The sequence below is a fragment of the Henckelia pumila genome, chromosome 4, assembly GCF_033568475.1.
Source record: "Henckelia pumila isolate YLH828 chromosome 4, ASM3356847v2, whole genome shotgun sequence".
NCBI lineage: Eukaryota > Viridiplantae > Streptophyta > Magnoliopsida > Lamiales > Gesneriaceae > Henckelia > Henckelia pumila.
The window spans coordinates 8,514,857-8,541,231 of NC_133123.1; the positions used below are offsets into that span (position 1 = coordinate 8,514,857).

Sequence of the window (26,375 nt, forward strand, 5' to 3'; positions counted from 1 at the left end):
TTATTTAAATCAACCATACTATTCAATCCAATATGCTACATTTTGTCACCAACACAAACTTTAGGATTCACGGGCCCTTTTTACACCAATATCTATGCAAATAATAATAATAATAATAATAATAATAAGATATCAAAATAAAAATTAAAAAAAAAACCCAAATCAAGTTTTATTTTTTATTTAAAAAAACAAGAACAAAACAAAAAATTAATTAGTACTTGATCGAATACCAGAATAATGTTCCTGTTCTTGTTGCCTACCTTCCCATCAACTCTATATAGAAGGAGATCGAATCCTTAATTCCCACCAAGAAACTCAGCAATGGCCGCCGCCGCACTTCACGCAAGCTTCAGGCAAGCCCTCACCTCGAGGAATTCGATCATGGCTTGTCTCAACACGCGAACAGTCCAGCAGCCCCGCGCCGCCCTCAGCCGCCTGCACATGGCTTTTCATTTCTTGGCCGTATCATCTCTACTTTACTACAGAATCTCCAACCTCCTGCATGGAAATGTTCCCTTCCTCTCATGGGCATTAATCACGCTTTCCGAGATGATTTTCGCCTTCATCTGGACGCTCACACAGGCTTTCCGGTGGTTGCCGGTGGTGAGGACGGTGGCGCAGGAGAATCTCCCCTCGGAGGAGAAGCTCCCCGGGGTGGACGTTTTCATCTGCACAGCTGATCCTAAGAAGGAGCCGGTGGTTGAGGTTATGAACACGGTGTTATCGGCCATGGCGCTCGATTACCCTGCGGAGAAGCTGGCGGTTTATCTGTCGGATGACGGCGGCGCCGCCGTGACGTTGTATGCAATGAAAGAGGCCTGCTTGTTCGCCAGAAGTTGGCTTCCCTTTTGTAGGAAATATGGGGTCAAGAGTCGGTGCCCGGAGGCGTATTTTTCATCCGCCGGCGATGATGTAAGGGAACTCCACAGCGGTGACGATGAATTCAAGGCAGCCGACGAAAGAGTACAGGTAAATTTATATATTAATAAATAATAAATATTCATTATCATATTATTATATTTTAATCTCAAACTTCCCATTTCATAATTTTGAAGTCTTAACGTACCAATATGATATGTTAATTTCGATATCTTCCAGCTTTTTTGATTTTATTATAATATCATATATCTAAAGAATATTATGTTGTGACGCAATATGATTATTAATTATTTTTGCTTCAGCTAAATGATTTTCCTCTGGCTTCGTCGTGAAATGAATGGACGAATTTCAGCAAGCAAATTTGTTGTTAATTACACACCATTAATTATGTAAACAGACATTAATTTTTGAATTACCCCATAAATTTTATATATCATATGCAGTCAAATTATGAAAGTTTCAAAAGAAATGTGGAGAAAGCTGCTGAGATAGATGAATCCGGGGAGGATGATCGGCCGCCTCACGTTGAGGTATACAATCAGTCAATTTCATATAATTTCTAATATTTTGGACAAATATTATGTCACACAAAAGCAAATTTTTTTTATCATTATTTATTTCATTTAGGAATAAAAAAAAGTTGTAGATGAGCACTCTTCTGATACTAGGCTTGGGTACGGTACAATATACCGTACCGAACTACGGTACCGTATACCGTATCGTACCGTATCGGTATGAATTTCTTCATACCTGTACCATATCGAAAATAACGAATTTTTGGTATGGAGATATTTTATACCGGATACCGTGCCAGAAATTAAAAAAAATCGATATACCGAAAAATAATTAAAAAAAAAAATTCGGTATATTCGGTATACCGAAATAAAAAAATTTATATATCGATACGATAACGAAAATTTACCGTATCGAAATTTTCGGTATACCGATTTTTCGGTAATTTTTCGGTACGATATGATGGTATTTTCGGCATTTGTTATTTTTCCCCAGCCCTATCTGATACTAATGTGTCGAACATGAAACGAGATCTCGAAACCTTATTGAAACATTCTCTTCCCTCAATTAGAATAATAATAATAATAAGTCAACATGCAATTAGAAAATCATGTAGTGTATCAATATCAAATTAAATATGTGGCACTGTATATCATATTTTTTAATTAATATGACTTACGCCTACGCACTGAAATGTATTTGCACACTTTCTCGACACGTCAAAATTTTCCACCATTGGAGCTCGGAACCCTGCGCAGACAATTTATTATTTTCAGCACCGCAAATATTAAACGACAAAACTGGACTTAAATTTTATTTATTTATTTTTCCCTTTAATTTGCTGGAAGGAGTTAAATATAAAAATTAAGAAAAATTATTATGGAAAAGAAAATTTACATACAAAATATAAAAGTTTGTTTTTTCAACACACAGATTAGGAAAAATTATGGAAAACAAAATTTACTAACAAAACTCGTATTTTATTCATCCGAAAAATTGACGCACGATTTTCGAGACTTAAAGCTTATATATTTAATTGAAAAAAAAATAGAAAAAAAATGTCATCTATATGTCATTATCTAGTACTCAGAACTTAGAAGAGAACGAAACAGTCGCTGTGAGCTAGCATTGCGTTCATCGATCTATTTATATCCAAAAATATGTTGTCTATGTCAAAAAAATTTTTTTTTTTTTTTTTGAAAAAGGCAATATTGCTGTATATATTATACTTTTATAACGATATGTTTTACGAAAGTATATATATTACAGTGTCATACTTACATGTAGACGTGACAACATACCTAATTCACTTCAGAATATGCAACTATATTCATAATTGACATTTTTTTTCTTTATCTTATTAATTATTATATGCGAGGTACGCTAAAATGCGAGTGACCAATGATGACCCACCAGAGACCAGAATAGCCTTTCAGATACTTTTTTAAAGACAAAAAAAAAAAAAAGAGAGAGAGAAAAAGGAAAGAAAAAGGAAATGGCTCACAATTGGTTGATATATATATATTTAATATAAGTTTAATTTAATATTTTGACATTTGACTTCCTCATATTTTAGTTTTAACTATACAATAAAATATTAATTTCTAGTGTCATATAGGCAAAATTAATATACTATACGTGCTATAACTTTGCAGGTGATATATGATATCAAGCAAAATGAAGCAATATTAGATGATCAATGTAAAATGCCACTTCTGGTTTACTTATCTCGAGAAAAAAGACCATCCTACCCTCATCGCTTCAAAGCCGGTGCACTCAATGCTCTTGTGAGTAGCATTTACTTGAAAATCTGCAATTATATATGTTCTTATGATTAATAGATTTTGAAATTTCCGATTAGAAACCATTAGACATGGATATTGTTTACAAAATTCTCCATGTGTTGATAACATGCACACGTTGTACATACATGTTGCAGCTTCGAGTTTCCGGGATAATGAGCAATGCACCCTATGTTTTAGTGTTGGATTGTGACATGTACTGCAACGATCCTACCTCGGCTAAGCAAGCAATGTGCTTCCATCTTGATCCCAAATTAGCTCCTTCCCTCTCCTACGCACAGTTTCCTCAGATCTTCTTCAATGTTAGTAAAAACGACATTTATGATGGCCAAGCAAGGGCAGCTTACAAGGTACTGCAATCTTTTTTTTTTTTTTTTTTACTTGGTTATGTTGGTCGTTTGTAACATGTGTGCATACCTTTTTTGTGTTACTCTAAGTTTAATATGATTGAATTCTGAATCAAGATTTAAATACGATGTCTTATAGACCAAGTATCAAGGCATGGATGGGATAGGAGGGACAGTTTGCTCCGGCACTGGATATTATTTGAGGAAGAAGGCTTTGTATTGCAGCCCTATTCATGAAGGTATTTCATCATTTTGAAAGAAACTTTTTTGATGAATTACTTAAGAGGATGGAAAGGTGGCTAATTTTTGCAAATGGGACAGATGAACATCTTGAAGAGCCGGAAAAAACCTTTGGTTTCTCTGCAAAGTTGATCGATTCCATTCAAGCGCTGAATTCAAAGAAAGTGAATTATGACGGGGAAATTTTATCAGATTCAACGGTACATGAAGCCAAAAAGCTCGCCTCTTGCACTTATGAACTGAATACTGGATGGGGGAAAGAAGTACGCTGTCTTTCTATATATATGTTTTGTTGAAATGCCTCATAGTGGAATATTTGGTGTGAATCAGTTCATGTCTACTCTAAATGGGATGCCTTATTTAAGTAGTTGCATAAATCTAAATTACAAATTTTCTCAGAAACAAATGTTAAACTAGTGAGTGGTGACACTCATAGTTGGACTGAATATTTGCCTCTACTTTTTTCTCGTCAATGGTCCTTCTTTCGCCAACGTGAAGTACGAATAATTTCTAAATCTTGATATTCTCAGATTGGCTATTCGTATGAATGTTTGCTGGAGACCACATTCACTGGTTATCTAATGCACTGCAAAGGGTGGAAATCAGTTTACCTTTACCCAAACAGGCCTTGTTTCTTGGGCTGCGCCACGATCGACATGAAGGATGCATTGATTCAGCTCATGAAATGGGCTTCAGGATTGGTTCAAGTCGGGCTTTCAAAGTTTAGCCCGCTCACTTATGGCATGTCGAGAATGTCGATCCTGCAAAGCATGTGCTACGGATACTTTGCGTTCTCGCACTTTTACTCCATTGCTTGCTTGTTGTATGGCACGGTTCCTCAGCTATGCTTCCTTGCTGGTGTTTCTTTGTACCCAAAGGTAGTGACCCTTTCCATCTCTTTCTATTCAGTCCAACTCCCTTCTTCCATGTTAAAAAATTAAGAATTATGCAATTTCTTAAGATATTCATGCTTTGCATCATCTATTACAAAGTGCGCCGTTTTTTTTTCAATCAGCGTATAGTTAGGTATGAACCCACATCCTCTATGTTCTTGAGGAACTGAACTTTAACACCATATGTGATTTTCATCATCTATTCCAGGTGACGGACCCTTGGTTTGCAGCATTTGCAACAGTGTTCCTATCCTCTCTCGCCCAGCATATGTACGAAGTCCTCTCCAGTGGCAGCTCCATCAGGACAATGTGGAACGAAGAGAGAATTTGGATGATAAAATCAGTGACAGCCTGCCTGTTTGGATGCCTGGACGTCCTGATGAAATACATCGGCCTGGCAAGAGCGAATTTCAGGCTGACCAACAAATCCATTGATAAAGAAAAGCTGGAGAAATACGAGAAAGGGGAGTTCGATTTCCAGGGCGCCAAGATGTTCATGGTACCGTTAACAATGCTGGTTTTGCTGAATTTGGGATGTTTCGCTGGGGGCATGAAAGGATTGATTAAAGAAGGGAATGTTGGGGAGATGCTCGGACAAGGTTTGCTTTCTTCGTATATTCTTGTTCTTAGTCTACCAATCTTGCAGGGATTGGTTCCAAAAATAGGGAAGTGATTTGTTGTCTTGTTGTATTTGGAGATTTTAAACGAAAAAGGTTGATTTTCAGCCCGTTGAAACAATTCCAATTACAAAAAAAATGCAGTCTTTTATATCTTCTTTTAATTGAGTAATGTGGAATTACCGAGCCTATGAAGAGAACTTGCTGCATAAAGTCATGCCAAGTGAAGGCACAAAACATAAAATATAACAAATTCAATTCACGTACTTTCGAAGCCAGCCAACCAAAGGTTTTCCAATCAAATACATAAATCAAATGTCTTACAAACTTCAATTTCAAAAGCTCTAATATTCACATGTAGAAGAAATACCATCTAGGTTATCATAGATAGAAAGTTACGGGTTTTACTATGTTACATCCGGTGATACACATTGAAAGTCTTCTTTAGTATTGGTGTCCCACTCCATGTATATCACCTAGTGTAGCACGAAAAATCCCAATGCTTAAATTGACCACCACCACCACCATGTCCTTCACGCAATGAAATAAATTCAAGAATGAAACGACGCGCCAACCCTTGATTGCCACTCCATGCAGTCTTCAAAATCAAAACTACTAGCACAATCAAGCAACGCATTTTGTTGCTGCTCATACCGGCACATATAATTTAAACCGAAAAGTAACTCACAGATGGCTGCCTCTGTCTTCTCACGATCAGCAAAGTACAATGTCTGAAGCAAAAGAACGTTTGTCCTCGTGACAATTTGATGTTGTTCAAAATTGCGCTCGCTCTGCCACCTGATCATGCTATGTGCCAGTGGGGCGAGCCATTTGAGCATTGCATCAAGCCTGTACCTCCAATCATGCGCCAGAGGTGCATCGTATATAGCCAAATGTTTAACATAAGACTTCAATTTAGTCTTCAAGGTTTTTCTTAGGCTTGTTGGGAGCATCTTATATAAATCATCTCTCGCTTCTTCACCAACCAAATGTGGGTAGCGAAGCAGTTTCTCTATGACAATTATAACATTGGCATAATGCAAAGCTAAAGCAGAGCCTCCAACGGTGCTAGGAGGGGCATACACCAGTAACTTACTCCTCAGCCCAAGCCTCTTACTATTGATCAAATTGCCTTTGAACCTCCTCCGGTCTCTGCTGGAAGGATCACCATTGATGCGATGAACAAAGCAGCCGGAAAAATTGGGATGCTCGCTTGCCACACCACTTGCAACGCTAAAACAACCTGAAATTTGGCTATTTTTATCATCATAAATGGCATCATCATCAACATCATCGTCATCCACTTTAGAAGCGCTGCTCAAACTTAAGCATTCCATGAACATCCTACCTGGACTCATACCACATGGAAGGTTGTAATCTTCGTAACTGAATGCACCCCGTTCACCTTTCTGCAATCCCATGTTTGGTCTAAAGCTTGCAGGCCTCCTCTCCAACCTCTCTTCTACAACAGGCCTTGCAAGATTATAGCCATTACACTTGGTTGAAGTAGACTTTTTAAAACTAGCATCTCTTTGAACTTCCCTAAGTACATCCAGGTGACTGGATCTCTGCCCAGAATCTTTCGTGACAGGCCACAAAGTCCTGCTTAAACCAACTTGTGATCTGGAAACCAACAAATTAGAAGCATCACTCCTTGGAAGGCCATAGCCAAATACAATATGAATTCGTGCATAAACTGTACAAACGGTCCTTGCTAACAGCTCCACAACCTTATTGTATGTCCGGTTCCACAGCGAAACATCCTTCAAATGCTTCACGTCTTGTTTCTGCCAAGTCAACTTCTGTTCAAAAGCTTTCCTACTCTCCTCGTGCTGGTTCTGCTCAAACTTCTTGGTGACTACCTCCAGCTCATTCATAACCTCCATTTCACTATACAAACTTGCGGTAGAATTCACATACCGCTCCATTTTTCTCACCATACTCTCCATATCTTTCACCAAAAACCCCAACTCCTTGGTGTCAATCACACCAGAACTAATATCCCCATACACATGCTCAAATCCCTGCAATGCTGGGACCGTGCATTTCATCCCTAACCTGGAAACAACGCTAGCAACTCTACTCAAATCATCAAGTTTCTCAAGAAGGGCCAGTTCAAGAAGCAGCTTTTCATCAGTAGACACGAGTGTTTTAATGCCCTCGGACTTTAAGATCTCATTCTTTAGCTTAGAAATCTCATTGTCCGTCAAAGATTTGTGCAAATGTATAATCTTAGACATGACATTAGCAACTTCAAAAGAAAGTATTCCTATAATTTGTCTCTCTTGCGGCCCTTGTTTTTTGTTCGATGATTTCGCTAAATTTTCAATATATAAAGCATGCTTCAAATTACTACTCACCTGATTACCAATTTTTAATATCCAAGGCTCCGCTGCCATCTCCACCTCCTTTCGAGAAATAGATCCCAAATTATCACGTCCCATTTCAGATCTGGCTGCTAGTTTTCCATTGCCATTTAGGATTGCACAATGGCAGTCTCCCGAAAAGCAACCTGTCAAACTCCTATTAGATAAAACATCGAACAGTTGGCACCAAAAATGGTTTCTTTATCCAATAGAACCATCAAATTGGCAACGGGACAGCAAAAACGCAACAGAAACCAAAATGGTCATTAAATTGCGTCGAGAAAACCGAAAACAACAAGGCCCAGAAGCAGAAACAACGCTCCAAGTTAGCGAAACCGAAATTAGATTGCAGTTTCAGGAGGCGTGGTTAAAGAAATGCAATTCTGTGGAGCTTGGCAATTGTTAGAGAAGAGAGGAGTGAAAGAACTGAGGGAGAATGGAGGGAAACGAAGTAGAATGGATTAGCTTAGCGGAGGAAAGAGATTTCTCAAAGTTCTGTCTATTTGTGTGTTTTCGGGGAGATTTGGAATGATATTTCAAAACGAAAGCCACCTTTCTCAACTACTACTACTACGAGTTTGACTTTTGTTTATTTGTTTGGCTTATATTTTTTCCGAAACTATTTAATTTTATTTTTTAAAATTGTACTATATTTTGATTTTGTTTATTGTGTTATCCAAACTTGTCTTGAGAAAATAAAATCTTGACATACACATTTTTTATTTAGAAAAAAGTCGTATAAATTTTTATCGCGTAATTATTTTTGGATACCATGTAGTAATCTTTAAGGTTTGAAAATATACTGATTGTGTTATAGTGTAATTAAAATAATATGGTATTAGGAGGGAAAATTTTGAATTAGAAAGAATGAGAATAACTCAAAAACTGTTATGATAATACTTTATAGTTGACTCGATTCATGAAAATGTATTATTTTTTTAATGTGAATATGAGTCGAGTTAATTTTTAATGGGTATAAATTCGTGAAATATATCACGAGAGACCAAAAATAATCCAATTTCTGCTTAGTTGGGTCTCATTTTTATTTATTCTTTTTTCATTATTATTAAGATTTAAACATTTTACCCCTGCTCTAAGATATTTTAATAAAATTTTATAATACTATTTAGAATTTGTAAAATAATCAACCTTATACTTGCGTTTTTTTCATATATAAAAACAATTATTTAGGAAATAATCTTTCCATACGCATATGCCTATGATGTGCGGCCCAAGCTTGTCAAGTCCCAATTACCAACTTACGTTAAAATGATTGATTAGTGAGAAATTTGATTGTCTATGGAAAAAAAAGGTGAGGAATTTGATTAAGTAGTTTTCAAGAAACATCTTTGAGTTTTAAAATAAGCTATATGTTTACCCTTAAATCTGTTGTGAAAAAGTAAAAATATATGTTAAAAAGTAAAAACTCCAAAACTCAAAATATATCAAACTCTATACTTTATAATATTTTTTTATCAACTCAATTGTGATTTTCATCACAAATGAAGATCTATTTATAGACCCACATTTGAGATTAGTCCAAAAATTAATATATCATCATCTACATCATCACACACACTAATTTTCAATATTTTACAACTCAATATTCAATAATAATAAAATAATATATTTTCAACACTCCCCCTTTTGATGATGATCGTCATATGATGATTGTCTTTATTACGTGTTTATGTTGTCTCGTTAAAAATCTTACTAGGAAAAACACAGTGGGATAAAAATCATAGCAAGAAAAAAAGAGTGAAGCCACGTAAACTCCCCCTCATGTTAACATGAGTGATTCTTCACATATTCCGTAGATTGCGCATCCCAATGTTGTATATATGTTTTCTGAATATCATCGTGGGAAGTGCCTTTGTGAAGAGATCTGATTAGTTCTCACTTGATTGAATATAACAGATATCAATATCTTTATTCTTCTCAAGCTCTTGAGTGTAGGCAAAGAACTTTGGGGGTATATGTTTGGTTCTGTCACTTTCGATGTATTCTTCTTTTATTTGAGCAACACATGCAGCATTATCTTCATATAGTGTCACAGGCTTCTTGTCTACTGTCAATCCACACGATGTTTGAATATATTTGGTCATTGACTTTAACCATACACATTCACGACTTGCTTCATGTAATGCAATAATCTCGGCGTGATTTGATTAAGTTGTTACGAGTGTTTGTTTCTGTGAACGCCAAGAAATTGCGATGCCTCCACGAGTAAATACATATCCGGTTTGGGAACGTGCCTTATGTGGATCAGATAAATATCCAGCATCAGCATAACCAATAATACTTTGATTGGTGTCTTTTGAGTACAAAAGTCCCAAATCTGTCGTTTCTCGTAGATAATAAAATATATGTTTAATTCCGTTCCAGTGCCTCTTTGTTGGATATGAACTGAATCTTGCCAATAAATTTACAGCAAAAGATATATCAGATCTAGTGCAATTTTCAAGATACATAAGGGCACCAATGGCACTTAGATATGATATTTCTGGACCAAGAATAACTTCATCATCTTCACATGGACGAAATGTGAAACATCCTAGAACTTCTAGTGAATTTTTTTTTTTATTTTTAAAATAACTCTCTAACTATAAAATAATAAATATATATATATATATGCACATACATATATATATCGTACTAAAAAAATATACTTTACTTAATTTAAAATACATATACACAATAAATACAATAAAAGTATTCGCATGCAATTAAATACTTAAAAATAACTTTTCTTAATTTAATATATATCTACACATTAAACATAAATAATAACAAAAGTACATGCATGAAAATAAATACCTAACATTAAATACTAAATAATATTTTATAAGAATTCCATAATAAAACTCCTAAAAATTCATAAAAGAATTTGGGTGAAAATAACATCTCGTCCGTCCACGGCCCCGCCTACGCGATCATAAAATAAACTTTCTCAAATAAATTCATAAATCACATCATACCGATTTAAATGCCGAACCAATATTTAAAACATGCCAATAAATCACATAATTCACATAATAACATATAAAATTAATTTAACACATTTTCACATTATTTTAAAATTATTAAATCCCCTAGTTATGCATGCGGATTTACGTGCCGAATTTCTGGGCGTTACAATTCTCTCCCCCTTAAATGGAATTTCGTCCTCGAAATTGAAACGAACTCTAGGCAAGAACAAGTTTCCTCGTGTAGTTCCCAATAGAGCAATCCAAATATGACAAATTTAATGCATTAAATTAAATTACCCGTGACGTGCAAAGTATCCGGTGCTGCTTCCTCTGCCTGCATCACAAAGACTCGTCCAACAGCATTCTTCTTGGGACAATGCAGCATAATGTGTCCCGGTTCCTTGCAATGGTAGCACATGCCTGATCCCCTCATACACGGTCCTGGATGGGGCTTCTGGCATTTCTGGCCGAGAGGTAGTGCTTCTGCACGAGGAACGATAGCTCCTTGCTGTCTCAGTGGACTTGGGCCTTTCGACGGCCCAGTAGACTGCTTCTTTGCATCCCGCTGTGGATACGACTCATGGTACGATGTTTGTAGCTGCCTCTTCCTCTGTTGCTCCCTCAAGATATTCTTCCTACCCTCCTCGGATCGTAGTGCCCTACTCACCGCTGCCTCATAAGTGGTGACGTCCAACATGCGTACATCATGCTTGATGTCCGCCCTAAGCCCATCAACAAACTGTCTCAATTTCTCCGGTGCACTGTCAGCAATAAGGGGTACGAAGTGACACCCCCTCTCGAACTGTGTAATGTACTCCACCACAGACTTGTCCCCCTGACGGAGACTCATGAACTCCCGGATCATGCGGCTGCGCACATCCTCAGTGAAATACTTGGCAAAGAACATACGTCTGAACTCTATCCAAGTCAAAGTAGGTAGGTTCACGCCTCTAACAGCGCCTTCCCACCACGAGGCTGCATTCCCTCTCATCATATAAACTGCACACTTGACTCTGTCCACATCTGTAATCCCCATGTAGTCAAAGATAGACTCTAGTGATCGGATCCATCCCTCGGCAATGAGCGGATCAGTGGTGCCTGTAAACTCCTTGGGTCCCTTCTTCTGGAACCGTTCAGCCACATCCTCATCGTGTGAAAGCCTCGGACGTGCCGCCTGCTGCTCCAACAGAGCAGTAATCCCAGTCATCATATTGGCATTGGCCTGCTCCAATGCTGAAAGAGGATTCTGTGGAGGTGGAGGTGGAGGTCCCCCACGTCTGTTCACTGGTCTCGGAGGCATTCTGTACCACCACATATTTCTTTACGTAAATCGCCATGCATAACTAATATTTTTGACTTTAAGACTGTCGTAACTTTAAATTCTCATTTTCATAAAATAAAAAAAAAAAAAACATAACTCATGTGTCCCATGCATAAATCATAATTTAAAACACTTAAAACTTACAGACTGGCAGTGCGGCTTCTGAGCTCCGTGTAGCAGGCTAGTAACCCTCCAAGGACCAAGGCTCTGATACCAAATGAAACATCCTAGAACTTCTAGTGAATTTTTTTTTTTATTTTTAAAATAACTCTCTAACTATAAAATAATAAATATATATATATGCACATACATATATATATCGTACTAAAAAAATATACTTTACTTAATTTAAAATACATATACACAATAAATACAATAAAAGTACTCGCATGCAATTAAATACTTAAAAATAACTTTTCTTAATTTAATATATATCTACACATTAAACATAAATAATAACAAAAGTACATGCATGAAAATAAATACCTAACATTAAATACTAAATAATATTTTATAAGAATTCCATAATAAAACTCCTAAAAATTCATAAAAGAATTTGGGTGAAAATAACATCTCGTCCGTCCACGGCCCCGCCTACGCGATCATAAAATAAACTTTCTCAAATAAATTCATAAATCACATCATACCGATTTAAATGCCGAACCAATATTTAAAACATGCCAATAAATCACATAATTCACATAATAACATATAAAATTAATTTAACACATTTTCACATTATTTTAAAATTATTAAATCCCCTAGTTATGCATGCGGATTTACGTGCCGAATTTCTGGGCGTTACAAAATGGATCCTTTTCTATGTTTAATGATCTTACAACCATTGGAGTACTTAATGGATTTGATTTATCCATATTAAAACGTTTAAGGATCTTTTCTGTATAATTTGCCTGGTGAACAAAAATTCCACATTCTTTTTGTTCGATTTACAAACCGAGACAATACTTGGTTTTTCCAAGATCCTTCATTTCGAATTCTTCCTTTAAGTACATCATAACTTCTTGAATTTCTTTATTCGTTCCAATGATGTTTAAATCATCAACATATACAGAAATAATTACACATCCGGATGTTGTATTCTTGATGAAAACACAAGGGCATATTGGATCATTTACATATTCATTTTTCATCAAGTGCTCACTTAGCCGATTATACCACATTCGGTCGGATTGCTTTAACCCATATAATGATCTTTGAAATTTTACAAAATAAAATTCTCTGGATTTTGAACTTTGTGCTTCAGGCATCTTAAATCCTTCAGGGATTTTCATTATATATCACTATCAAGTGATCCGTATAAGTAAGCTGTAACAACATCCATAAGACACATTTCCAAATTTTCAGACACTGCCAAACTAATCAAATATCGAAACGTAATTGCATCCATAACAGGAGAATACGTTTTTTCATAATCAATTCCAGGCCTTTGAGAAAAACCTTGTGCAACAAGTCTAACTTTATATCTGATTATTTCATTTTTCTCATTTTGCTTTCGAATAAAAACTCATTTGTATCCAACAGGTTTTACATCTTTAGGTATGAGGACTATAGGTCCAAAAACATTACGTTTATTTAGCGAATCCAATTCAACCTGGATGACATCTTTCCATTTGGCCCAATCATGACGAGTTTTACATTCACCAAAAGATTTTGGTTCATGATCCTCATTTTCATTTATGATGTCACAAACCGCATTATAAGAAAATATCTCATCAATATCTTCTATGTCTTTTCGGTTCCATATTTTTTCAGTATTAATATAATTGATATATAGAGATTTCACGATTCTCGTCAGTTTGTGGTTCTGACAGAACATTTTCATCATCAGGTGTTTCTTCTGGAACACCACTTTCTATTTTATGATCATCGTGTTTCTCTATGCCTTTTCTTTTTCGAGGATTTTTATCCTTGGAACCGACTGACCTTCCACGCTTTAAGCATTTTATGACATCATGAGTGTCTTCAATTTGTTTCTTTGGAATTTCAATTCGAGCAGGGGCATTTACAACATGTATATATGATTTCGTTACCCCTTTTGTGTCTGCAAATGCATCTGGCATTTGATTTGCAATTCTTTGCAAGTGCACAATTTGTTGTACATCTTTCTCACATTGTTTGGTCCTTGGATCCAAATGTAACAATGATGGTACATACCATGTATTTTTTTTTTCGATGTGTTTCTTTTCTCCCCATAACATTGGGAAGATTTTTTCATTAAAATGACAATCAGCAAAGCGTGCTGTAAACACATCGCCTGTCTGAGGCTCAAGATATCGAATGATTGATGGACTATTATAACCGATATAAATACCGATTTTTCTTTGAGGACCCATTTTTGATCGTTGAGGTGGTTGATGGGCATGTTTGTGTTGCATATTTTAATATCATTGTGTTGTTATTTTGCATGCGTTTATGTGTTTTAATTAAGCATTGTGTTCATATTTCATACATCGTGTCTACATTACATTCTCCCATGTTTATTGTATAGGACGTAGCGTTTTGTCGAGAAAAATATGGAAAAGCTATTGCGCGAGAATGAATTACGGAGCATCAATGATCAGAAAATCATATTTAATTTGATAAAAGTTCAAATCCGATCTCTACTGTCCAGAATAAAGTTCAAGATGTTTTAAAGCAGCTGTCCAAATTTCAGCTCAATCCGACGGCTAGATCTCCGGATATGAATTTTACAAAATCGCTGCTCGCTGGGAGAAAAGTTGCTCGCTCGATCCGCAACATTTTGCGGATCGAGCGGCCAAAAAAATATGAAAACAGTAGGTTCGGAAAAGTTGCTCGCTCGATCCGCAACATCTTGCCAATCGAGCGAGACGTGCTGTTCGGGAAAATATTTGTAATTTAGGAATTTTTATTATTAAGGACTCTAGCCTTAATTAAAAGATATATCTCGAATTTTAGAGTCAGATATTGAGGGAAAAGATAGGGGAGACGCAGAAGAGGCTCAAGAACCATCTTGGCAGCTAGGTTTTATCTTTCTTGTTCTTAGATTTTAATTCTTCTTGTTTTTATTCTTGGATGAGGAAGACAAACCCTTGAATTTATTTATCTTGTGAGATTCAGATTTTCATTGTTTGATTTTTATCAAGTATCAAGAATTATTCTGAATTGATTGATATGCTTGTGTATGAGATTTTTAGATTGGCCATCTTAGGATTTCATTATACAGTCGAATGCTAAATTAGAATTCAAATCCGTAATTGTTTGAAACCTCTTATTTGCGAAGCAACTATGATTAATATTTTCTGCTGTTGAATTTGTTAAATCGTAGGAATAATAATTGACTAGGCTAAATTCATCTGCTTGTGTATGGGTTGTCTAGCTTTATCAGTTTTACTAGTTTGAATGCTACCGTGGATTTAAATCTGATCGCTGGTATTGGGTTAGTTTATGAGGCAAGGGTTAACTTATACTGCTGTTGTCTAGTTAACTAAAATTAAGGTGAAACAGGAATTAAATTTCCAATGATGAATATTCGATGTGAATTAATTATTTTTAGAGAATCGATGATCGAGTGAATGATTTCAAGGGTGTAGTCGACCGATACCAAGTCTCGTTATTTATTGATCTTTCTTATTTTAATTCTTGCATAGTAGTTAGTAAAATCCAAAAATCCCCTTTCCAGTATTTTTAAGAATACAAATAAATTTCACTGTCCTCGTGGGAACGATCCCTACTCTCGCTACTACATGTTTATTTAGTTAATCTGAGTTGGGTTAATTTGGGCGCGACACGACTAAGCGCTACCAAATTTTGGCGCCGTTGCCGGAGAAAGACGTTTAATTTATTTGTGTTTTTGTTTTTGTTTCATTGTTTTTTATTATTATTCCTCAGAGTGCTACTCTGGTTTGTTTGTGCGTGTAGGTGAATCTTCGGAATTAGAAGAATTTTCATATGACCCAGAGATAGAAAGAATTTTGCGTAGGAGAATGAGGATTCTTGCGGTGTAATACTTTGAGATGTCAAATCTACAAGTATTCACAAGTTTTACCCAGCAACACGGAGAGCCTTTCTATGCAGCATGGAAGATATTCAATGATTTAGCAACCCTCTTCCGGTATAATGATTTTTCTAAATATTCTCTCCTTACATATTTTTTTGATGGTTTGGATGCAGTGACAAGAAGATGGGTAATTGATGGAGCTTTCACGGCCCGTATTTCAATATTTTGCCGAGATGATGATATCATGAGACACCTGTTGGATGATATGACCGAGTTTGACTATTACTGGTATTCACACTCTCAATACCCGAATTTTACAGACCAACCATTTGAGCTTCAAAAGGAGGAGGGAAGTTGTTCACAGTTGATCTTACATCCGCTAGAGGATATCATGAGCAAGTTTGTGGCATCGACTGTGGAAGCTATAGAAGATTTAAAAAAGTCTAGATGCGACCTTGCGGAGCACATAGAGAATCTCAAGAGATCAATTCCCCAGGGACACAGAGAACATAAAGTGAAGCAAGATACTCAAGCAGTGACCAACCCAATTTGGTTCGATGAAGATTATTCAGAGAACCAGGATTGGGAGAGCGAATCAATTCCTACTGAAGATTTAGATGTGTTTGAGTCTTCTCTTCTTGTTGAACATTAGCCGAAAGATGTACTGGAAGAAACAATGTATGATGGAGTGCCAGTTTCGAAAGATTTTGGTTTCCAAGAGCCCGCAGAGATATTCTCTTCCCATGTTTACTAGCTACGGAGTGTTGTTGAGGTAACGAGCTTCATCTGTATATATCTGGCCAAGTTTGAGGGCATATGGAACCAAGACCCATTTGTAGTGTCATACGACACTTATTTTGGGCGTCAGCCGCTCTTTGAGCAGTGCTTCTGAGAGTCAAGCCGATGACTGAAAATGAAGCGCTGACTGGGAGGCAACCCAGTGTTTTTTTTCTTTATTTCATTTTTTGTTTTTTATTTTATTTTGTTTTGTTTTGTTTTTTTTGTTGTTTTATTTTCTTTGTTTTCAGGAGCCTATCCGCCCCATCTGCAGACCAATTTTCAATATGAGTCTCCCATTATTCAGCCTAAGGCCAAAGAGGACGACAACGCCAACACTTGAACCAGGGGAGTTCTGTTTTAATTTTGCATCTCGTTATCATTTTGTTATTTGTGTTGTGTGTTTGTGTTTTTAATGCTAGAGCATTGAGGGCAATGCTTTAGATAAGTGTGGGGGGTGCATTCAGTGTTTTGTTGTTTGTTTTGCATTGTGTTTGTTGCGTACATGCATTTAGTTCGTAAATTTTTTCATGAGTGTTTTGTATGCATAAGTAAAGGATGATGTAACACCCGGTATTTTAAATACGTAAATACGCATGCATAATTAGGATATTTAATTATTTAAATTTTAGATTTATGGGTTAAATAATTATGTGAATTATTTGTGCATGATTTAATTTATTTTTTTAAGCATTTAACCCATAATTAGTGATTTTTATGATTTTTAGTATTTTAATTATATTATCGCGTAGACGGGACCGTGGACGGACGAGATGACAACTTTCTAGCCAATTAATTTCATGAGCCTTTTTAGAGCCCTAAAATATTATTTTGAGTTTTATTATCCCAAAATTTTTAGTATTTAATTTTATATAATTTTAGGAGTCCATTTTTATTCAAAATAAGCCAAAATAATGACTTTTTAGTATTTTTAAAATTCCCTTAAATTGTAATTTCGAGATTTTAAATTTAGTTATCAGATTTTAACTTTTAATTAGGAGTTTAAGTTGTATATTTTATATTTAAAACCTTTTATCTATATTTAATTAACCTATATTTTTAATTAACACAAAATCAAAACCTAAGCTACCCAAAACCCTCTCAACCGATCACTCACCTCCATCAGCCGCCACCCTCACTATTCTTCATCTTCTTTGACCGAGCAAGCTCCAAGAAGAACACCATAGCCACGCTTTTGAAGGTCCAAAACTTGTCGTCGTCGTCCCGTCGTCCCGGAATCTTCTCACGCTCGTTTTCTCTTCGTTTTTCGGTGAAAGGCATGATTCCTTCTATTTTCTTTGTGCCATGACAGTAATTAGATGTGTGCGTGCGTGAACATCAGTTTATTGTTCAAGATTTTTCAGAAAAACGCTTTGATATGCATTGTGTTCTTGTATTCCTTCCATCATGTTCATATTTTTCCTACATGGCTTGTATGGATGCTGGTCAGGGTTTTCTAAGGGGTGTGGGGATGGCCTGGGCTCGAATGGCTCGAGTGGCTCGAGCCAAACGAGCCCAGGAGGGCGTTTGGTTCAGTCGGTCGAGAAGGGATGCGCAGGTAGGGTTTGTTGGAAGAGGGATGGGGCTCGGTCCTGTGGGGTGCATGGGCCGGGGTCAGGGGCTAGGTTGGGTCCGCCCAGACGTGGGCTAAGTCTGGGCGGCGGGGCTTCGGCCAGGGGTGGCTGGAGCAGGGCGGCAGCAGCCCTGGAAGGGCTGCTGCTCGCGGCTGCAGTTGCAAGGGAAGTAGGGGCTCGGGTTTTAGGGTTTGAAGGGTCCGGGTCGGGTGGTTAGGTCCGGGTCGGGTCAGTCAAGTCTTGGGTCAAGTTAGTTGGGTCCGGGTTCGGGTTAAGTTAGTTGGGCTCGGGTATTTTTATTTTTAAGTTTTAAGTTTAATTAAAGGTTTAATGGGCCTAATTAAATCTTAAAATATTATTGGGCTCCATTTAATTATTTTGGGTTGAATTTAATTATTTGGGGTTAAATTATTTTAATTAAGTGAGCCCACTAAATTTTATGGGCTTTAGGGCCCATAAAAGTTATTGGGCCAGTCTTTGGGCTTTTGGGCCCATTGGGCCAGTTTGAGTTGTTATTGGGCCTAGAAGGTTTTATGGGCTTTAAATTATTTTAATTGGGCTTAGAACAATTCTAATGGGCTTAAGTATGTTATTGGGCCAGTCTCAGTGTTAATGGGCCAGATTTAAGTAATTGGGCTTGAGAGTAGGGCCAGCAGTCCAGTACAATCCATGAGAAATTTCATGTGTCCTGATTATATATTTAATTATTTTTATGCATTGAAGTTATTTTAATATGTATATGTTAGTATGAAATCAAATTAAATATATATGAAGGACACACATTTTTATTTAAGTACATGCATTCATGAAATAATATTTTATGCATGATTTAATGTTTAAGGTTGAGCAAAAGAAAATATTTTATGTTGGAAGTTGAAGTAGTGCAACAATTTAAGGAGGATTCGTCCCCATATGATTGAAGGGCAGTTTACTGTCAATTTAAGAGGTGATTCGTCACCGCCACGTACGTTGGTTTCCACGCTGATCAGTATTTAATGTATGATTTAAGGTTACACTACGGATACAACCATGCGATGTTAGAAAATAATTGCTCAACAATGTTTATGTATTATGTTATTTAAGTTAAGTAAAGTTATGTTATGTTATGAAATTTTCAAGCATGCTCATTCATGTATATGTATGTATTAGTATTTAATTGTTTTAAATTATTTTAAACCCTTGTTATATTAGCATGTTGGGCCTCTAGGCTCACTACACTGGTATGGTGCAGGTGAGTTTGTTGAGGATGAGGTTGTACCCACCGGAGGCGAGGATGTATGAGCGGACATGCAGTGATCCCGTGACCGTGATAGATATCTGAGTCACATTGCATGTTTTAATTATGTCAGCATGTTACACTTTTTAAATATTTTTTTCAGTGGTTGGGGCTTTGAATATTTTATTTGAATATTTTCAGTGCATGCAAATTTTACATCATTTTTCTTATGCAGTATTTTTTTTATTAAATGTTTGACTCAGATATTTATTTTATTTAAAGAATGCAATTATAATTTAAGTTATTTATTTATGTATTTATTTAAATCTTTTTATTCTGTGCATGTATGTATGGGCATATATGTGCATATTTTATTTAGTAAGTATATATATAAAAAAAAAAATTCCGCATATTTATTTATTTAATAATTATAGAGTTAGGGTCGTTTCAGTTGGTATCAGAGCACGGTCCTTGGAGGGGTCATTACTGCTATGCGAGCTCAGAAATCCACGCTACCGGTCTGTAAGTTTTAAGTGTTTATAGTATGATTTATTTTTTTAAGGATTTAAGTTAGCATTAATTTTAAATCACTTAGTTATGCATGACGATTTACGTAAAGAAATATGTGGTGGTGCAGAATGCCTCCGAGACCAGTTAACAGACGTGGGGGACCTCCACCTCCACCTCCACCTCCACCTCCACAGAACCCTATTGCAGCATTGGAGCAGGCCAATGCAAATATGATGGCAGGGATTACTGCTCTGTTAGAGCAGCAGGCTACTCGTCCCAGGTTGTCCCATGAGGAGGACGTTGCTGAGAGGTTCCAGAAGAAGGGACCCAAGGAGTTTGTGGGTACCACCAATCCTTTGGTGGCGGAGGGATGGATTCGCTCTCTGGAGTCCATCTTTGCTTATATGGGGATCACAGACACCGACAGGGTGAACTGTGCGACGTACATGCTGAGGGGTGATGCAGCGCTCTGGTGGGAGGGTGCAGCCAGAGGAGTTCACCTTCCTACACTGACCTGGGCAGAGTTTAGGCGTATCTTCTACGCCAAGTACTTCACTGAGGATGTGCGCAGTCGCATGATCCGAGAGTTTATGAGTCTCCGTCAGGGGGACAAGACAGTGGTTGAGTATGTGAGACAGTTCGAGAGGGGCTGTCACTTTGTGCCTCTGATTTCAGATAGTCCACCAGAGAAGTTGAGGCAGTTTGTGGAGGGTTTGAGGGCGGATATCAAGCATGATGTTCGCATGGCAGACGTCCTTACTTATGAGTCTGCAGTCAGTAGAGCCTTGCGTTCCGAGGAGGGTCAGAGAGAGATTCAGAGAGAGCAGCAAGGGAAGAGGCAATTTCAGGCTGGGTATCAGCGACCATCTTCGCAGTCTCCTGCAAAGAAGCAGTTTACAGGGCCGGCTAAGGGCCCGAATCAGCAGCAGAGGCCACAGCAGCAGAGGCCGCAGCAGCAGAGGGGCGGGGCCCCTAATGCCATAGCTTATCCTACTTGCCCGAAGTGCCAGAAGATGCATTCGGGACCTTGTCTATTGGGAGCAGGAGTTTGCTACCACTGTAGGGAGCCAGGGCATCAGATAGCTAACTGCCCGAGGAAGAAGAACACCGCTGGTAGGGTGTTTGTGATGCAGGCCGAGGAGGTAGATCCAGACACCTCCTTGATCACCGGTATACCTTATCCCTAGCATTTTAATAATTTTCCTTTGGTTAAAATTTCGTCTTTAATTTGGAATTTGTTGTTATTTGGGTTATTTAACTGCATGTTAGAATAGAAAGCATGTTTTACTTGTGATTAGAATTAAGAAGTAGTAGTGACTCGTTGGGGAAAATTTAGTAGTGGTATGAAACTGTTGGGAATTTTCTGTGTGCAGGGAGAATTCTAGTTGGAGGCAACTCCATGTTTGCGTTGCTAGATTCAGGGGCTACGCATTCGTTTATCTCCCTGGAGTTTATCAGGCGGGTAGGCAACACACCTGAGAGTAGTGACAGTGGGTATGATGTTACTATGCCGTCAGGGCAGATTATTTCTACCTCGAAGGTTATTCGAGGACTGGAGTTAGAGCTGCAGGGACACTCCATTCGAGCAGATGTGGTGGTTTTACCCTTGAGCGGATTCGATTTGATTTTGGGTATGGACTGGTTGACAGTCAATGGAGCTTCGATTGATTTTCGTCGGAGATCAGTGTCAGTGAGACCTACAGTAGGCGACCCGTTCACTTTTCATGCATCTCAGAGCAGTGATATGCCTCGGGTGATATCTCATATTCAGGCGAGGAAGTTGTTGAGACGGGGTTGCCAGGGGTTTCTAGCGAGTATTATCACGACTTCAGAGCCATCTAGCAGCTCATTATCAGAGATAGAGGTGGTTCGTGACTTTCTGGATGTCTTTCCGGAGGATGTTGCAGGGATTTCACCAGTGAGAGATGTGGAGTTCAGCATCGACTTAGTGCCAGATACCGTGCCTATCTCTAAGGCACCGTACAGACTTGCTCCTACCGAGATGAAAGAGTTGAAGGAGCAGATTCAGGAGTTGTTAGAGAAAGGCTTTGTCCGTCCTAGATTTTCTCCGTGGGGAGCTCCGGTGTTATTTGTGAAGAAGAAGGATGGCAGTATGAGACTGTGCATCGATTACCGGGAGATCAACAGGGTCACAGTGAAGAACAAGTATCCACTGCCGAGGATAGAGGATTTATTTGACCAGTTGCAGGGAGTGTCAGTGTTCTCCAAGATCGATCTGCGATCTGGTTATCATCAGTTGCGTGTTAGAGATACAGATGTGTCCAAGACTGCTTTCAGGACACGATATGGGCATTACGAGTTCTTAGTGATGCCATTTGGGATGACCAATGCTCCAGCGGTTTTCATGGATCTCATGAACCGAGTCTTTCAGCCATATCTAGATCAGTTCATCATAGTCTTTATTGATGATATTTTGATCTATTCTAGGAGCATCGAGGAGCATAGACAGCATCTTCAGACAGCCTTGCAGACTTTGAGGGAGCATCGGTTGTATGCCAAGTTCAGCAAGTGCGAGTTTTGGCTTGAGCAGGTGGCATTTCTTGGCCACATTATTTCGAGAGATGGGATTGCAGTTGATCAGTCGAAGGTTGAGGCAGTGCAGAATTGGGGTATTCCGAAGAATGCTTCAGAGATTCGCAGTTTCTTGGGTTTGGCAGGATATTATAGGAAGTTCATCAAGGGTTTTTCCTCTATTGCAGTACCCTTGACTTCCTTGACCAAGAAGAATGCGAAGTTTATCTGGAGTTCAGACTGTCATAGGAGCTTCGATCAGCTGAAGGAAGCACTCACTACTGCACCAGTGTTAGCGATGACAGTACCACACGAGGAGTTAGTGGTGTACACCGATGCGTCTAAACTAGGTTTAGGCGCAGTACTTAAGCAGTGTGGCAAGGTTATTGCGTATGCGTCGAGGCAGCTGAAGATTCATGAGTAGAATTATCCGACGCATGACTTGGAGTTGGCAGCAGTGGTCTTCGCTTTGAAAATCTGGAGGCACTATCTGTATGGAGAGAAGTGCAAGATTTTCACAGACCACAAGAGTCTCAAGTACTTCTTCACACAGAAGGAGTTGAACATGAGACAGCGCAGATGGTTGGAGTTGGTGAAGGACTATGACTGTGACATTAGCTACCATCCGGGTAAAGCTAATGTAGTGGCCGATGCTTTGAGTCGGAAGTCGTCAGTGGTATCATGTTTGACCGTACAGTTACCACTACAGAGCGAGATTCAGAGATTTGGCTTGGAGTGTTATCCGAGTGGCCATGCACCGAGCTTGTCAGTGTTGACGGTGCAGCCAGTTCTGAGAGCCCGGATTAGGGATGGACAGTCTACAGATGAGGAGTTGCAGCGATGGAGACAGAGAGATGAGGCTAGAGGTAATCTCTTGTATTCAGTGGAGGATGGAATCGTTCAGTACCGTGGTAGGATGTGGGTACCGAACGTCGATCAGTTGAGAGCTGAGATTTTAGCAGAGGCTCACACATCTCCGTACTCCATTCACCCCGGAAGTACGAAGATGTACAAAGAATTGCAGCTATTTTATTGGTGGCCCGGAATGAAGAGTGACATCGGGAGAGTGGTGTTAGAGTGCTTGACTTGTCAGCAAGTCAAGGCAGAGCATCAGCGTCCAGCAGGACTTCTTAGACCTCTTCCTATCCCGGAATGGAAATGGGAGAATATTACGATGGACTTTGTGGTTGGCTTACCGAGGAGTGCCAGAGGTTGCACAGCGATTTGGGTGATTGTGGATAGACTCGCCAAGTCAGCTCATTTCTTGCCGGTGAGGACTACTTATTCTTTGACACAGTATGCAGAGCTTTACATCAGAGAGATTGTTAGACTGCATGGCATACCAGTGTCTATTGTGTCAGACAGAGATCCGAGATTCACATCTGCGTTTTGGAAGAGTCTGCACACGGCTTTGGGGACTAGGCTTTTGTTCAGTACAGCATTTCATCCCCAGACAGATGGTCAGTCTGAGAGGGTGATCCAGGTTCTCGAGGATCTTCTGAGAGCTTGTGTCATTGATTTTCGGGGCTCTTGGGAGACTAGACTGCCATTAGTGGATTTTACCTATAACAACAGTTTTCAGTCGTCTATAGGTATGGCTTCTTATGCAGCATTGTATGGGAGGAGATGCAGATCTCCTGTGCATTGGGATGAGGTTGGTGAGAGGATTTTACTGGGTCCTGAGATTGTGCAGCAGACAGCTGACATTATGACTCAGATTCGAGATCGGATGAGGACTGCTCAGAGTCGGCAGAAGAGTTATGCAGATGCCAGACGACGAGATTTGGAGTTCACTGTAGGTGATCACGTATTCCTGAAGGTGTCACCGATGAAGGGAGTAGTGCGTTTTGGCCGGAGAGGCAAGCTTAATCCGAGGTATATAGGGCCATTCGAGATCTTGGAGAGAGTTGGCACGTTGGCCTACCGTTTAGCTCTACCACCAGGGCTAGCGGCAGTGCACAACGTTTTCCATGTATCCATGCTTCGGAGATATGTCTCCAACCCGTCGCATGTGTTGGATTTCGAGCCCTTACAGTTGCCACCAGATCTAGTGTATGAGGAGAGGCCAGTGATTCGTCCTTACTTATGTGTTTGTTGTTGTTTCATTTTGTTTTTGCATGACTTGCTCGAGGGCGAGCAAGGATTAAGTGTGGGGGTATTTGATGGGCATGTTTGTGTTGCATATTTTAATATCATTGTGTTGTTATTTTGTATGCGTTTATGTGTTTTAATTAAGCATTGTGTTCATATTTCATACATCGTGTCTACATTACATTCTCCCATGTTTATTGTATAGAACGTAGCGTTTTGTCGAGGAAAATATGGAAAAGCTATTGCGCGAGAATGAATTACGGAGCAGCAATGATAGAAAATCATATTTAATTTTATATAAGTCCAAATCCGATCTCCACCGTCCAGAATAAAGTTCAAGATGTTTTAAAGCAGCTGTCCAAATTTCAGCTCAATCCGACGGTTAGATCTCCAGATATGAATTTTACAAAATCGCTGCTCGCTGGGAGAAAAGCTGCTCGCTCGATCCGCAACATCTTGCCAATCGAGCAAGACGTGCTGTTCGGGAAAATATTTGTAATTTAGGAATTTTTATTATTAAGGACTCTAGCCTTAATTAAAAAGATATATCTCGAATTTTAGAGTCAGATATTGAGGGAAAAGAGAGGGGAGACGCAGAAGAGGCTCAAGAACCATCTTGGCGGCTAGATTTTATCTTTCTTGTTCTTAGATTTTAATTCTTCTTGTTTTTATTCTTGGTTGAGGAAGACGAACCCTTGAATTTATTTATCTTGTGAGATTCAGATTTTCATTGTTTGATTTTTATCAAGTATCAAGAATTATTCTGAATTGATTGATATGCTTGTGTATGAAATTTTTAGATTGGACATCTTAGGATTTCATTATACAGTCGAATGCTAAATTAGAATTCAAATTCGTAATTGTTTGAAACCTCTGATTTGCGAAGTAACTATGATTAATATTTTCTGCTGTTGAATTTGTTAAATCGTAGGAATAATAACTGACTAGGCTAAATTCATCCGCTTGTGTATGGGTTGTCTAGCTTTATCAGTTTTACTAGTTTGAATGCTACCGTGGATTTAAATCTGATCGCTGGTATTGGGTTAGTTTATGGGGTAAGGGTTAACTTAGACTGTTGTTGTCTAGTTAACTAAAAAATAGGAATTAAATTTCCAATGATGAATATTCGATGTGAATTAATTATTTTTAGAGAATCGATGATCGAGTGAATGATTTCAAGGGTGTAGTCGACCGATACCAAGTCTCGTTATTTATTGATCTTTCTTATTTTAATTCTTGCATAGTAGTTAGTAAAATCCAAAAATCCCCTTTTCAGTATTTTTAAGAACACAAATAAATTTCACTTTCCTCGTGGGAACGATCCCTACTCTCGCTACTACATGTTTATTTAGTTAATCTGAGTTGGGTTAATTTGGGTGCGACACGATAAGCGCTACCAGTGGTGCAATAGGCACATACACCATACATCCAAAAATTTTCAGATGAGAAATATTTGGTTCTTTACCAAATGCAAGCTGCAATGGGAAGAATTTATGATATGCACTTGGTCTGATGCGAATTAATGCCGCAGCATGTAAAATTTCATGTCCCCATATAGAAATAGATAGTTTTGTTCTCATAATCATTGGTCTAGCAATCAGTTGTAGATGTTTAATCAATGATTCAGCTAATCCATTCTGTGTATGAAGATGAGCAACATGATGTTCAACAGTAATTCCCATTGACATACAATAGTCATTGAAAGTTTGGGAAGTAAATTCTCCAGCATTATCAAGTCTTATTTTCTTG

General features: G+C 38.2%; 2 protein-coding genes across 2 annotated transcripts; one reads left to right on the top strand and one right to left on the bottom strand.

Moving 5' to 3' along the window:
* Window positions 1-321: 321 nt before the first annotated feature.
* On the top strand, window positions 322-5,347 carry LOC140867676 (cellulose synthase-like protein G2). Its single transcript, XM_073272722.1, has 8 exons — window positions 322-969; window positions 1,323-1,409; window positions 3,048-3,179; window positions 3,332-3,544; window positions 3,681-3,780; window positions 3,863-4,044; window positions 4,312-4,659; window positions 4,883-5,347. The coding sequence occupies exons 1-8, from the start codon at window positions 322-324 to the stop codon at window positions 5,345-5,347; spliced, it is 2,175 nt and encodes a 724-aa protein (XP_073128823.1).
* Window positions 5,348-5,575: 228 nt separating this feature from the next.
* Window positions 5,576-8,167, bottom strand: LOC140865722 (uncharacterized). Its single transcript, XM_073270454.1, has one exon. It carries the CDS (start codon window positions 7,733-7,735, stop codon window positions 5,843-5,845), a length of 1,893 nt encoding a protein of 630 aa, XP_073126555.1. The 5' UTR covers window positions 7,736-8,167; the 3' UTR covers window positions 5,576-5,842.
* Between the last annotated feature and the right edge of the window lie 18,208 nt (window positions 8,168-26,375).

What these genes read in the sequence shown, in the direction of transcription:
- LOC140867676 (XM_073272722.1), top strand. Translation starts at nt 322, where the DNA reads ATGGCCGCCGCCGCACTTCACGCAAGCTTCAGGCAAGCCCTCACCTCG. An exon ending in CAGCCGACGAAAGAGTACAG is followed by an intron (nt 970 to 1,322) that starts GTAAATTTATAT and finishes TATCATATGCAG; the next exon opens with TCAAATTATGAAAGTTTCAA. An exon ending in CCGGTGCACTCAATGCTCTT is followed by an intron (nt 3,180 to 3,331) that starts GTGAGTAGCATT and finishes TACATGTTGCAG; the next exon opens with CTTCGAGTTTCCGGGATAAT.
- LOC140865722 (XM_073270454.1), bottom strand. Translation starts at nt 7,735, where the DNA reads ATGGGACGTGATAATTTGGGATCTATTTCTCGAAAGGAGGTGGAGATG.